Source organism: Lissotriton vulgaris, chromosome 4_1, assembly GCF_964263255.1.
Source record: "Lissotriton vulgaris chromosome 4_1, aLisVul1.2, whole genome shotgun sequence".
In the NCBI taxonomy this organism is placed as follows: Eukaryota; Metazoa; Chordata; class Amphibia; order Caudata; family Salamandridae; genus Lissotriton; species Lissotriton vulgaris.
Window position 1 is genome coordinate 1295607308 of NC_141691.1, and position 14890 is coordinate 1295622197.

The 14890-nt window shown below is 49.6% G+C and overlaps 1 protein-coding gene across 2 annotated transcripts in view; it reads left to right on the top strand.

Annotated features, from left to right (window-relative positions):
• ZNF622 (zinc finger protein 622) overlaps positions 1-10647 on the top strand; it is a 240415-nt gene extending 229768 nt beyond the window's left edge. For both annotated transcript variants that reach the window (XM_086965527.1, XM_086965528.1), the window contains exons 6-7: positions 520-663; positions 8468-10647. In XM_086965527.1, coding sequence (XP_086821653.1) covers positions 520-663; positions 8468-8595 — 272 coding nt within the window. In that variant the 3' untranslated portion in view covers positions 8596-10647. The remainder of the gene's footprint in view (positions 1-519; positions 664-8467) is intronic.
• Positions 10648-14890: the final 4243 nt, after the last annotated feature.

Sequence of the window (14890 nt, forward strand, 5' to 3'; positions counted from 1 at the left end):
TTCTTTTTTAAAGTTTTAAAGGTTTTAGTGATGCACAGCCTTATTTATGTCATCTTTGACTTGTACCCCATGAATGTCTATGAATTATTTAGGTCATTTTATTGTACACATGGGTAAAGTTTTGGAGCCTCGCAAGGGGTCTTTTATTACATGAATTGGGCGTACCATTTTTATTATTGTTATACTTTGAATTTGTACTTTTTATGATCTGTAATAAATAGATTGGGGGGTAATAAACTTAGGCCCATCTCAGGTTAGATTGTGTAAGCTCTTGCAAGATGGAAAAGGGTGTGTCTTGCCCCATCTAAAAAGGCAAGATTTAATTCTACAAGGAATACTGTATAAGCCGATGTCAGCATAAAAACTCCATAGAATAAACGATTGCAGTCGGGTAATAGCTGATGGAAGCAAGCACAAATGAGTGGGTGGCAGTGTGCAATTTTGGAATTCTGGTGTTTGTTAATAGTGTTTTTTTTTATCTTCTCTGGACTAATTAGAAATTTGGTTCACTTTTCACAGGTGCAAGAATAGGCCATCGGTCCCTCTTGAGGTACTACAAGCAACATTTTGGTGTCAGCAGAGCTTTGGTGGTCTCAAAAAATCAAAGAGCTGTGGGCAGAGTACTGCAGCAGTACAAAGCCTTAGGCTGGACGGATGGGACAGGTGCGTTTTTCTTGGATTTGAAACATTTGCGCACAGTAGGAGTACAATTTTGTTTTTTAAAAACCTTCAAACTTTGTCTACTTGTAAGCGTTGAGTTTGGATTTTGAATGTCGAACAAGAACTATAAAGTTTTGTATGATCCCGATCCTTCTATTTCATATATGTGGGATTGCGTTCAGCCAGGAGGTGGTTGGTTGGGTGGGGGAGAGAGGAAGAGAAAGAGACAGGCAAGAAGGTTGCACCTAAGCAAACTGCAATGTGTATATATTACCTTTATGTATTAAATCTTTTATTGAGCACAGGCAAACATTATGCACCTCCAAGATGTTATGTGGGCCGGCACCACTCTGGGGAAGCCAAAGTCTGAGACCCCACTGATACCCATGACATGGCCCGCGGGGTACACAGCAAGCCGCCTACAACCCAACCGGGCCGGCCGCGTCATAAGAGGTGCTACAGAGGTGCAGGCTATGTAGTACTAGTGCAACATGAAAGAAACATAGAACTGTAGACAACCCCCCTTACCCTCCCCACCCTTACCCTCCCCTCTCCTTGTCCATTTCCGGGAATAATTGGTTGGCTACTGTCTTCCATTAGTGGTCAGGTGGTGCTGCGCTTCTCGGGCCTGTACGCTTGTGGGAGCGTGTCTTGGGTTCTGGGAGAGGTGTTTCCGCAAGGCGCAGCAGACGCAGGTAGCGTGGGCAGCTCACCTCACGGAATTCCCCCGTAAGTAGGGCGAGGAATGGTCGCCAGAGCTCCGCAAATTCCGTTCCCCTCCCTGCCGCTGCCAGTGACAGTTTCTCCATTCCCAGGATCGCCCAGAGCCGGTGGAGCCACCCCAGCTGTTGCGGAGCCTGGATTGCTCTCCAATGGGCCACAATGTTCTGGACCGCTGCCCCCAGAGCAAGTGCGATCAGCCGCCCCCTCCAGGACTTCAGAGGATACATGAGAGCGTTCGGGAGGCCTAGTATAATGTATGCTGGGAAGCGCGGCAGCTGTGTATCTAGATGTGCGTCTATGAGATCCAGGATAGGGTTCCAATAGGGGCGAAGTGCCTCGCAGCTCCATAGCAAGTGTTCCAGTGTTCCTAGTTCCCTGCACCCCCTCCAGCACCTATCGCTAACTCGGGCATCCCATTGGTGTAATCTCTCAGGGGTGTGGTACCAGTATGTGGCTACTTTAGTTAGTGTCTCGGTGAGCCCGGTGTGGTGTGCTGAATGTCTGGCCCTGTGGTACACCCCCTCCCATTCTTTCCTTGTGAGCTGCCGCCCCAGATCCCTCTCCCACCTGACCTGTCCCGCGTTGTATGTGTGGGCCTGAGTGAGGAGCAGCTGTTGATAGAGGTCCGAAATCAATTTTTTATCCGAAGTGCCAGTCAGCAACCACTTTTCGTAAGGCGTGAGGTGTCGTTGGGCACCAGGTTGGATCGAGGGGTGGAGCACCCAATGCCGCACCTGTAGGTACTGTAGGCGTTCCGATTCGGCCACACCGTAGTCTGCCTTGACTGGCTGGAACGGGAGGATCCCCTTGAGGTCGAACATGTGGCCCGCCGCTCTACAGGGCGTCGTTCGCCAGGTCGTAAACGCTCCGGTGTCCAAGCCTGGCGTGAAGTCAGGATTTTCGAAAATGGGGGTCATAGGCGAGGGAAAGGTGGTCAGTCCCCTGGCCACGGCCACTCTATCCCACACTCTCAGGGCGGTGCTTGTGATTTCAGAGGCGTACAGGTTAGGGGGCCTGTGCTGGCGTGGCAGGAAAGGCACACCCTGAAGGGTACGACCTGCCACCGCCTGGTCCTGGAAGAGCCAGTGCTTGCCAGACTCCAGTTGAAACCACTCCACGAAGGTGCGCAATTAGCCGCCTGGAAGTACAGGGTGAGGTCGGGCACCCCGACCCCCCCGTTCGCAGGGGGCAAAGTGGCGAGGGTATGCTTAAACCGCGGTCGGCGGCCGTTCCAAATGAATCGCGACAGCTCCGATTGGGTCTGTTGAAGCCAGCCAGCCGGGGGATTCAAGGGGAGCGTCTGGAACAGATATAAGATCTGCGGTAGCAGCGTCATTTTGACTGCGGCAATTCTGCCTAGCCACGATAACGTAAGCGGCTTCCATCGCCGTAGCTGCTCCCGGAGTTTGTTTGTGAGCGCCTCATAGTTGACTCGCGCAGTGTCCCGCACAGTAGGGGCCAGGCGGACGCCCAGGTAAGGGACGGCTGCGTCCGACCACTGTATTTTGAATTCGGACTTAATCTCGGCCACCACGTCCGGACACAGGGAGATGTTCAGGGCTTCGGACTTCGCTTCATTGATTTTAAAACCCGAGGCCAGGGCAGAGGTATGAAGCTCCACAAAGAGAGCACGTAGGGATTGCATCGGGTCGGTGAGGGACAGCAGAATGTCGTCCGCGTACAGGCTAATTTTGTGCGTGTCAGCGCCAAATTTAATGCCAGAGATGAGCGCATGTTGTCGCACCCTCTGAGCCATCGGCTCCATGTACAGTGCGAATAGGAGCGGCGAAAGTGGGCAGCCCTGGCGCGTGCCTCTGCCAATATCGAATCTCGGGGAGGTATGGCCGTTCACCCTCACGGTGGCGTTGGGCCGGCGGTAGCAATTGAAGATGCGGTGGCGGAGTTTCTCCCCAAACCCGAAGTGGCGAAGCACATGGTCAAGGTAGGGCCAATGCACCCTATCGAATGCTTTCTCCGCATCGATGGTGAGGAGCATGCAGCCCGGTTTAGTGCGCGACCCGGCTTCTATGAGGTGCAGCACTCGCCTGGTGTTGTCGCTGGTCTGCCGTTGGGGGATAAAGCCCGACTGGTCAGGGTCTATCAGCTGCTGCATGTATGGTGCAATGCGGCCTGCTAGTATGCCGGTGTAGAGCTTCAGGTCTACATTCAGCAGCGAGATGGGCCTGTACGAGCCGCAAGCCGTCGGGTCACGGCCCGGCTTGGGAATTACAGAGATGGACGCCTCCAGCAGGTCCGGGTGTATAGCACCAGGCGTGTCGAAGGTGTTAAACAGGTCGCGCAGGAGGGGGGCAAGCTGCTGACAAAAGGCCTTGTAGAAGGCCGCAGTATAGCCGTCGGGTCCCGGGGATTTCCCCACCTTGAGGCGGGCAATTGCAGAGATGACTTCCTCCAGGACTATGGGCCGCTCCAGAAAGTCCGCTTGGGCTTGGGCTTGGGTAAGGGTGGGGAGCTCAGCACCCTGCAAATAGGTCGGTCCGGCAGCAGGGTCCAAGTGGTCCGCATCGTATAGTGCCGCGTAAAAGTTGCCGAAGGCCGCTGCTATAGCCGTGTCCTCCGTGATCTGGCCGCCACTAGCAGATAGGAGGGAGCGCACCTGCTGCCGTTGGGTTTGCGCCCGCAGTCTGCTCGCCAGAAGCTTCCCGCAGCGGTCGCCTCCGGTGTAATAGGCGTGCTTCAGGCGCATAGCGGCGTATTCCGCCACGTCCTGGTCTAAAGCGGCCAACATTTTCCGCTCGGCCCATAATTGGCGCCATGCCCGTGCCGCCCCTGTGCGTTGGTGCATTTGTTCCAGTTCCGCCACCCGTTGGGTAAGCTCGGCACGCTTTAGAGCCCGTTCTCTGTTGTTGGCGGTGGCTATGGAGATAAGTTCACCGCGTAGGACCGCTTTGAGGGCTGCCCACTGAGTGGCCTTTGTGGTGTCGTCGTTGGCGTTGTGTTCCAAAAAGTGGTCAATCGCGGTCTTGAGCCGTGTTTGGGTGTCGGGCAGCTGCAAGAGGCCATCGCGCAGCCTCCAGTGTCGTCGTGGAGCCGGCGTGGCCCTCACTCGAAATGTCGCTACCACTGGGGAATGATCCGATAGCGCGGCTGGCATTATCTCCACCTCCTTGACCTGCAGCGCCAGTTGAGAGTAGCACAAAAAATAGTCCAGCCTCGCATAAGTCTTGCGCGCCGCCGAGTAATATGTGTAGGCCGTCGTCTGGGGGTGGGTGTGTCGCCATAAATCTATGAGGCCCAAGTCTGCTATGTGTGCGTGTCCTGCAGCCGTGAGTGCTCCTACTTGCCCAGATCTCTGGCCTGAGCGGTCTGCTGTGTTATGAAATACAATGTTGAGGTCTCCACCTAGTAATAAGTGTGTGTGTGTGGTGGATGTTGAGGCCTCCAGCGCCGTGTGTAAGAACCTTTCCTGTCCCTCATTCGGGGCATAGACCGAACCCACAAGCAAAGTATGGCCCGCAACCTGGAAGCTATAAAGTAGAAGCCGCCCTTTAATTTCAGCTTCTTTCTGGCGGACCCTCCCCTCGAATGACTTAGCTACTAGAATTGCTACCCCGGCTGCTTTCTTCAGGGATGAGGAGAAGAACTGCCAGGGAAAGGCGCGCGATTTGAGTCTGTGCTGGTCGCTGCAGACAAGGTGTGTTTCTTGGAGGAGGCAGATGTCCGCCTTGGAACGCTCGAGGAAGGACAGTATTGCTTTGCGCTTGTTCGGACTGTTGAGACCCCGCACATTAAGCGAGAGCACTGTTAGGTGTCGTGTCATGTCTGAGGCAATAGGGGAGATGCCAGGTCCCACCTAAAGGCGATGGGCGCGGGCTGATGGACCATGAAAGACACTGCGCTGGAAGTCCTACTGACTCCGTCAGTGGTGGTAGAATCCCCTGGACAAGGAGAGCCCCCCCAACCCTCCCCCTCTTCCCCCAACTCCCCCCCAACCCCAACCCCAACTGGTGCAACTCCCCCCTCCCATAGCCCCCATTGTCCCAGTGTCCAAACATTGAAAAGGGTGCAAGCACCGATGTAACTCCCTCCCCCCTTCCCACCCTCTGCCCATGTCAACTCAACCATAAAGAAGTCTGATCCATCATAGTCCCAGATCCAGGTGGAAGTCCGCTGGATCCGTGGTAAGGGAAACACTTGGAGTGTAGGCGATGGCGACGGTGACGGCGGACAGTGCACGTCCCCGCCCGGGTCGGCCATCAATGGGATGGCGAAGAAATAGTGCGGGTTAGCGAGGCTTCACCCCGCCGCCGGAGTGAGCAGTCCCGGCTGAGCCGTAACCCCGCAGGTCCGTGAGCCCCCGGCCGGGGGTCAGTCGTTGTCCTGGTTCGCTAGGCCTTGTGCGACGGTCTCCACTGCTGCTCGTTGGCCTTCTGCTATCTCTTTGGTGGCGGGACGCCGCGGCCTGTGTCGCCGCCGCTGCTGCCGCCATCGTCCCGGCGCTTCCTCGCTGGCGGTGCCCCCCACCCCCGGGTTCTCAGCCTCAGTCGGCTCCTCGATGTTCAGGAGGCTGCATGCCTCCCTGAGGGAACGGATCTGGTGGAGATTGTTGCCCATCTTGAACACGAGTCTAAAGGGGTGCCCCCAACTGTAGGAGATGTGGCGTTTCCGCAGCTCTGCTGTGACAGGTCGGAAGATGCGTCTCTTCTCCAGGGTCACCGCTGCAAGGTCTTGATATAGAGCAGGGGAGTGCGCGCCATAGGACACCGGCGCCATCTGGCGCGCCTTGTTGAGGATCTCCTCTTTGGTCCGAAAGTCCTGTACGCATACCAGGATGTCAGCCGGGTGGGCCGTTGCCGCTCTAGGTGGGCCCATTCTGTGCACTCTGTCTAGGCCCAAGGGAGAGTCTGTCGGCCGGCCTATGATATGATTGAACAGGCCCTGAGTAAACTGAAAGAGGTCCTCCGTGTCTAGGGATTGCTTCACCCCCCGGATTCTGATGTTATGCCGCCTGGAGCGGTTCTCCAAATCCTCGGCGTGGGTCTGGAGGTCCACTTGCTGGTCGTGTATGCGCACCAGTTCCTGTCGCAGTGCCTCAATTTCTGTATCCCGTGCGTCGCTCTTCGTCTCTAGTTCCGCCACTCTCTCACCAATGGCGTCTGTGTCTCGGCGCACCTCCTTTATCTCGTCTTGGAGTTCTTTCTTCAACGCCTGTATGTCTTCGCGCAGCCCCATGAAGAGCGACTCCAGGAAGGAGCGCGTGACCGGGCCCTCTGGATCCGCCTGTCCCTGGGACGGAGAGGTCTGGCTTTTCTTCTCGGAGCCCGCTCGGTGGCTGGTCGTTGCGACATCCGCCTTCTTCCCCACTGCGCCGGGGGTGAAGAGCTCGGCAATGGAGCGGTCCTTCCTTGTCCTAGCGTTGGACATGGCCCCTGCGATTTCCCTTGCCCAGCAATCGGCCGCTACCAGTACCGGTGGCCTCAGGCCGTAGGTGTAGCTATGTCTCGTGGCGTCCGGCACGTGGGTAGCGGAGAGGGTGGCGCGTCCGGTGTGGTGGCTACGTGTCCAGCCGGGTGCCGGCGTCACAATGTGGCCCCGCTGTGAGGGCCCAGCTGTGAGGGCTCCGCCAGGGGTTCCCCACGCAGGTAGGAGCTGAGTCGGGGGTGGGAGCCTCCTCTCACCGTGGTGCTCAGGAGTGTCCTCCGGCCGGCATCCGGGCTAGTGCGGAGTCCGCCGCTCGGGCCTGCAGCGTGTGCGGGGGGCAGGGCTGGGCTGGTTGCCAAAAGCTCCCCGTGCAGGCAGGCGCTGTGTCAGGCGCGATGGCTCCTCTCTCGTCGTGACCCCCAGGTGCGGCCCCCGGCCGGTTCCCGTGCAGGCGCGAGGTCCGCCACAGGTGCAACGCGCGGCATCAGCGGCCGTAGGACGCGGGGCCAGGCCGATGTCGCGCTCCACAGCGGCCTCTGTGCTAGGTCACCTAAGATGGCGGGTCACTGCTGGGGATCGCGCCTCTCGCGCCGACCCTTCCCCGGCCAGACGAGGTGGGATGCAGGCGCTCCGCGAGGAGGGGGGGGGGCCCGGTGTCACTGTCTCCTCCCCCCCCCCCCCCCGGTACCTCTTCTCGTCTGTGCCGGTTCCGCTGCGAGTCGGGTTCAGGCGCCGCACGGGCCCTCCAGGTGCCGCTGCCAGGTCTGGTGACGGGAGCCGGCGGCTGCCCGGGCAGAGGCCGTTCCGACTCCCGATGGGGGCAGCAGGTCCGCAGAAGCCTCCACGTGGGACCGTGAGAAGCCTCGCGCGCCTCCGCGCGGGCCGGACCTGCCGCCTCTGCTGGTGCCCGCCTTGGTCGACCTCAGGCGGCTCTGTGGCTCCTCCCACCTCGGCCTCACTCTCGTCTGCGCTCCCGACTCGTGGAGTGCGCTAGGCCTCAACCGCCGCTGCCTCCGCGGCCAATCTCGGCAAGGGTCAGGCTGCCCCCGGTCTCAGAACCGGCCCAAAAGGTCGCCGCTGCTGTGGCGCTGGTGTCAGGAGCCCCTCGGGGCCACTTTTGGCCGGGCAGGTGCTGAGTTAGTGCTGAAGTCGGTGACCGGCGGCGGGAGCTCGGCAAGGCACGTCCGCTCACACCGCCATCTTCTATATATATTACCTTTAATCGAAATCTGTCAAGCGTTTCTCCACTGCAATTTAGAAAATAGTACTTTGCTCTTTAATTTCATTAAAGGAAGTAGTCTGTGCATCAGCCCCATATATGGCGCTATATATCCAGTATAAATGCATTGTCTTCTTAAGCATGTTTAAACAACCGAATGGTGCACACCTTCACTCCCCAAAAGGTATACAGTTAGGAAATGTTGCTGAGTTTATCAAACTGATTAAGAGGGTCAGACAAGGATCAAACTAAAGGTCTAGACTAAATGTACAATTCAGAAGTGCTTTATGTTGAAAGCAGGATGTTCCGCTTACAGAGGAAAATGCTTGCTTATGAAAATATTAGCAATGATCGTTCTCTGCAGGCTCTCTGGAAGCCATGGAAAGTATTTGCCAAAAGAAAAGTTAATTAACTATTTGAAATCCAAAGTATCTTACTTTTGACACATGGCCCATTTTCATGTTTTGCCGTTCTCCATTCCTGTAGGTGCTTCGCTGATGCGTGCCCGTGACATGCAATACGTCCAGAAGATGAAATCACGCTGGATGCTGAAGACCGGAATGAGCAACAACTCCACAAAACAAATGTATTTCAGGTCACAAGTGCGATTCTGAGGTCCCCATCTTAGCCTATGTGGAACCCAGGTTAAATACATAAATGGTCCAGGTTATTGCAATGCCCGTTGGTGGATTAAATTGCTAAATTGCACCGAATTGTCTTCTTTCTTCCGTGTGAAAATACTACATTTGACATGGTCAGCACATCTTGCACCGAAAATTGTTTTCTTGGTTCTAATTTTTCTCCCGTTGATAAGCTGGTGATCAGAGAATGTATGTGGCATCATCCAACACTGAACGCATCTTTCCCTCCATGCAGATTTAGTGGCTAATCTTCTGCCGTGCCATCTCGTATCATGGGGATGGGCCTCGTCGTTGGTCTAAACTCAAGCAATTTGAGATCGCTTATGTGCATCTCTCTTTATCAGTAGTACTTCTTGAGTGCTGTGGGACAGTGGTGATCGGGTGTTGTGATACTTGGCTCTTTGGTCCTCAAGAGCTCTGTCTCTAGCAGGATTGCCATGTGACGGTCAGTGTATGCTTATGCAACAACTATATTCTTGAATGATACTGGATCTTTTACTTGTAGAAATAATGAACAGATCACTACCAGAATGGGGATAACTACACGTGTTCGATCATTTAACCTAAGTCAGAAATGCGTAGATTGATCACGTCTGGTTGTACAAGCTTACATCATGCCCATACTGCATTCCTTTATAATAAAGCCTCATGACAGATGGATTAATCTTGAGGCAGTGGTAGTAAAGCCCAGTGCATAATTTTTTTTTTTTTTTTAATCGTCAATCCTACCTTTTTCTTTTTGGTCAAGTGCCAAAGTATCTATAAATGCATTCCTCGCAGTGACCACCTTTTTACACACCTGTGTGTTGTGGAATGTCAAAACTTGATACTTCAATTTTGGATGATTATTGTGCATTGCCTCAAACTTTCCAGTTTAAAAATCGTACACTACTAACGGCCGAGTTGAAAACTGTGCTGTGCCTCGTGCGTTCCTCCATTCATCTAAACTCTGCACAAATCCTTAATAATGACTTGTTCCACAGCTTTTAATCCCTCTCCATAGTAATGAGCAATGTTCCCTATTAAGATTCATTTTAGTCTGTCATCTTGTCAGCATTTATATAAAGCATATATGTGCTTACTATTGAATTGTAATTCACTGCAAAGCATGTTTGAATGCGAAGAGCTGATACTGTAATTCGTAGGCCTCCGATTAAGTGCCATACACTTTCACCTTTGGCTCAGTTTAGTCTAGGTTACTGTACTTTGGTACTTTAAGAGAGGTAAATATTAGGGAACTTTATCCTAAAATATACTGATTCATTATCCTCACACCTTATTTTCTATGGTTTGACACCAAGCTCCTAAGTATAACCAACTAAAATGCCTCCGTTTTGGGTAAGACCTTTTCCTTTGCCATCAAGTTAAGCAGTCTTGTTGGGGTGGTGCGATATGGCTTTTGCAGTAGTTATGATTATCAGATCACATGTTTAATTAACCATGACTCTGACAGCAGCAATCTTAAGCGAGGCACTGGTATGGATTGTGGGTGGTTATAATTTGCTAAGTAATGCAATGTGTTATGTTAAAGTAAAATGTCAAATAGAGGAAAACATTGATATTTGATGTAAGAGCTCTGTAATAAGTAGGTGTGCTCAGATTACGTATGATTAAAACCAGAAATATGTTAAACCCCCTCCATATCACAGGAGAGAGAATATTTTGTAAATGTCTTCACAAAAATGTTAAGATATAAGCTTTTATTATAATACATTTTAGACCAGCCTTGGCTAAATTGTAAGTGTTGTAATATTGCAATTTATTTTTTGTAAATAAAAATTTGATACAACTTGCATTAATTGCTGTTAGAGCCTGGTGATTTTTCACCCAACTTTGATTTTTTTTATTTAATAAATTATAGAATTCAAGTGCGTAATCAAACTTTAATTTCAATATGGTTTTGCTCACATTTTTGCAGACTTCACAATCACCATTACTTGCACTTAAATCAAACTTCTGTATGTTCCTGTACTTGAGAGCACGAATGTACTTGAATAGCAGCAAATGAACACCATGTCAGACCTATTTATGAGTGATGCGCATTTGTAATTTACTGTTCCTCCAAACCTTTAAAATACTTTGACATTGACCACTGAGCTTACTGTTGCATAGCTTGTGTTTACTAACTGAACTCATGGTTCATTGTGGAAGTCCACAGCAGCTGCTTTTGTCGCTTCCTTGTCCACCTGTATATTTGATGTAAATTACAGTGCAATAGTATTGCAGAATGTCTAGTAGACTTAAGTGCTTTGCAGCCTGGTAAAACTGAAACATTCTTTACACGTTTGTTGTTTACATGATCACCTCACTTCTCCCATAAATATAATTCCTAAATGTAATTTGTTCATAATAAAAGTAATTTGCCTGATTTGGGATCAAATGCCCTTTGCAAGACTTTCAATATTGTGCTGTGCTGCCCTGTTATGCTGTAAGTGAAATCAGTCTGTTGATGCCCTGGAAGACTTCTGAATTTTGCTGTACTGTTCACCAAAAATAGCCCATTGAGTCATACTCCTGGTTCGATCTTTTGACAGAAGTGGAAATTAACTCTGCAAACTTTAGTGTGTTTCATTATTATTTTTTTCTTAGTTTTTAGGTCGAGCATTCGAGACCTCTTCTATATACTTTAGTATATATTTATATACTTTAGTATACACTTATATGTGTATGTACTTTGTGGGCTTTGGCGATCAGCCCTAGGACTTGTCTGCTTCCGCGTAGGCACTTTTTTTTCTGTTCAACTGCCCCTATTTAACTGTCTTGATAGAAAATCACCAGCAGAGGTCAGTAAAATACCAGAATTACTTTCTGAAGAGGGACCTTCTTTTTTTGAAAAATTTCTGACAACTGCCTTTATTGAACTTTCTTGATAAAAAAAAAACGACCAGCAGAGGTCAGTAAAATACCATAATCACTTCAGCGTTCTCTAGAATTGGTCTGCTTCCGCTTAGGCGCTTTTTTTCTGTTCAACTGCCTCTATTTAACTGTCTTGATAGAAAATGACCAGCAGAGGTCAGTAAAATACCAGAATTGCTTTCTGCAGAGACCTTCTTTTATTTAAAAATTTCTGGCAACTGCCTTTATTTAACTTTCTTGATACAAAAATGACCATCAGAGGTCAGTAAAATACCATAATCACTTTAGCGTTCTCTAGATTCCAGTCCATAGAAATGATCTTCCACAAGCACCGGTAAACAATAATATTTTGTTCAAATCTTGTATTTTCAGTGATATGACCACCGAAGGCCCTGATTTTATATTAAAAACAGAGCTTGGACTGGCCTATACCATTTCCCGCTGAAAGGCAATATTTCTCTTAATGTTCCCATACCTGCAGTTTCACGCAGTTTGGTGCTTACTTTCCCTCCATGTTAAAGAACAGTAGATGTCTCAGCACCCAGGCTAATGTGCTACATAGCTAAATACATATACGGTTCTAAAGGCAAGACAGATTGCATTGCAAATGCTTGTTTGGGTAAATTGCTACTTTCATTGTGTGTGGTGCTTGGGGCACAGATGAGACCGCAAAGGAGGGTGTTCAGGGTACTGCTTGTTTAGTGTGGATGTCTTATCTAGTTTACCCTGCATCAAAGCACATATTAAAACCCCCACAAAACAGTTTTCCTTCGATTGGCAAGTGAGATGACTATATTATCCCACACCAGTTGAAATACAAATCTTTCTGTGGTTTTAACGACCTGGTTTGATATTTGCAGGGCAAACCGGTAAGAAAACATGGTTGCCTTCCACGGAAGCAACAGTATCCTGAACTCCCTTGTGCCTTTAATTTTCAGCAATTCTTTAGTTTGGTTTGGTAGGTTCCCCAAATACAGCACCTACCAACTCCTTAAAAGACTTTTAGAAAGAGCTTTTGAAGACCATTCCATGGTTTTTGGGCCTTCCCTGTCCTCAGTGATATGCCAACCCACACCTGCTTGTATCCGGAGAAGTTTGGGAAACACTTAGTGGTGGGACTTTTGCTGTTATTTGCATAGAAATGTGACGAAATTCTGTGTTTTTATCCAAAGTTGGGCATTCTAGTTAAGAAAAACGAAGGGAATCCACACCGTTCACCCCATCTGAGAATCCCCCAAAGTGTCTTATTTTCAGCAAGGTATGAGGTTGGTATGATTACCTGGATGCCACCTGACCGAACACGGCAGGCACCCACATTCCGAAGAAAGGCCTTTTCAGAAAAGACTTGGGATGTCTGAGTGGTCAAGTTTTTTGGGCTTTTTTTCTGGTCTCTACAATAGGCCCACCCAAACATTAATTTTTTTATTAGGAGAAAAGTAGGAATGCTTGGTGGAAAGACTGTTGCCTTACTACAAATTCTGGCTCTTTCCATCAAATTAATGTCAGGGAATTCTGTATTTTTAAACAAAGTTTGACCTTTACTGTACAGTCTGCGTGAGAAAAAGTAGAATGATCTGGACAAGCAATATCACCCTGGATGCTGAGTGATCAATTTCAGAAGTCTTAAAGGTTGATAGGTTTCCCTGGTACTGTTCAGCTCAGGCCAATAACTGCTTAGCCACATCTCACAAAATTGATCTAATTGTAAGATACTCTCAACGTTTTCACAGTCCTGTTTTTAGGCCTTTTTCCAACCCTGATGGTAGGCCCACCCACACAAGTGTGGTACTGTTTCTATTGAAAGAAGTGAAGAAATTCATCCATAACTTTTCCTTCAGAGAAATGTGAGGAAGTTCTCTATTTGTACCCTACATTTTACATCTGCAAGTCGTCCTAGACAACAAAAAAGTAGTGGGATCCATGCAAGCCTAAGCACCCTGGACTTACCTGAGACTTAAGTATTAAGCAATGTTTCCTTGGTTATCAGTTGTTGCTGTAGCCAAATGTGTCGGGCAACCACCACAATGAAATTCTGTATTATTCCAACATCATTTCCTCACAGAAAATGGTCGCTTTTTGGGTCTTTCCCGTGTCTGTGATAAGCCAGCCAACAAATATGGTACAATTTTAATCAGTATCAGTAATCAGCAGAAGTGTTGGATGCTGAACAGTAGGATATTTGTTATTATGTGTTACATGTTTCTAGATTGGGTTCCAACTGTGAATGTCTTCAGAAAATACCTTTAGAAAAAGGCACGGAGCTCACTTGGCATTGAGGCAATTTGAAATTTTGATTGGTATAAACAACCACTGTCCCTAAACTAACATGTTTGGCAAGATTTCAACATTTCATAGCTTTTCTTCGTACCTATTTTTAGTCACTGGATTTTTCTGTTTGATTCTATGAAAAATGAAAATCTCTGTGAACCACGACTCAGTAGATGGCTCTCAGTATCAAAGATTCTCCTCAATCTTATATTTCATAGATTTGTATTTTGAATATTCCCTGTCGTCCGGCTGGGCATCCGTAGTTGTCCGTGATAACATAGTGTCACATACACTTAAAATCACATTAAAACAGTCTTAGACTATGTTGTCTGTTCACCTCATTATGTGACCGCAACTCTGGCCAATGATATGAAGGGACTCAGACTTTCGACTCCTCACAAAGGCTGAGCAACACTGATATTTTAGCAGCTAGTCAACGCACAACAAAATAACATAGATAACCAAAGTTGCAACACTTTTGTTACAGGTAACTAACGGTTCTTGTTCAACATTGGGTCGTCATAGAATCACATATTTGAATGGTGATTACTTTAGTAAGAAAGGTATCATGTACATGCTAAAGATAGCAGTAATGAGGCTTACTTTAACGGTTGCACAGTACCACTTGCCTCACCACTGATATGAAATTTAGAGAGCTGTAGTTACAGCTAAGCAACTTTTATTCTTTTTGACCAGCTTCCAAATACTTACAGGTGAAAACCTTCTTGTCTAGTTTGCATTTGTCCCTCTAAAATTCCCTTTTTAGGTCGAGCTGACGTTAGCATTCATGCGTAGCATGAATGCTGTCAGCTCGACAACTAATGCTATCCGTATTTGGGTAAGTGGACACCAAAGTGTCACAAGCTTTCCCAGTGTCGGATTTCACAGCGGGAGCGAGCGCGCTTGCGCAGACCGCAGGGCTTGCATGCAAACACGGCGCGCACACAGGCAGGCCCCATCCACTGCACGCACAGGCACGCGCGCGCGCGCACACACACACACACACACACACACACACACACACACACACGCATACGCAGGCAAACACATGCAGGCATACAGCCCCGCCCCCTCCCCTCTTACCTCACCGGAGTCGGGCTCGCGCCATCTGCCAAGGGAGCCCAGCAGAGCACTCGAGCTCCTC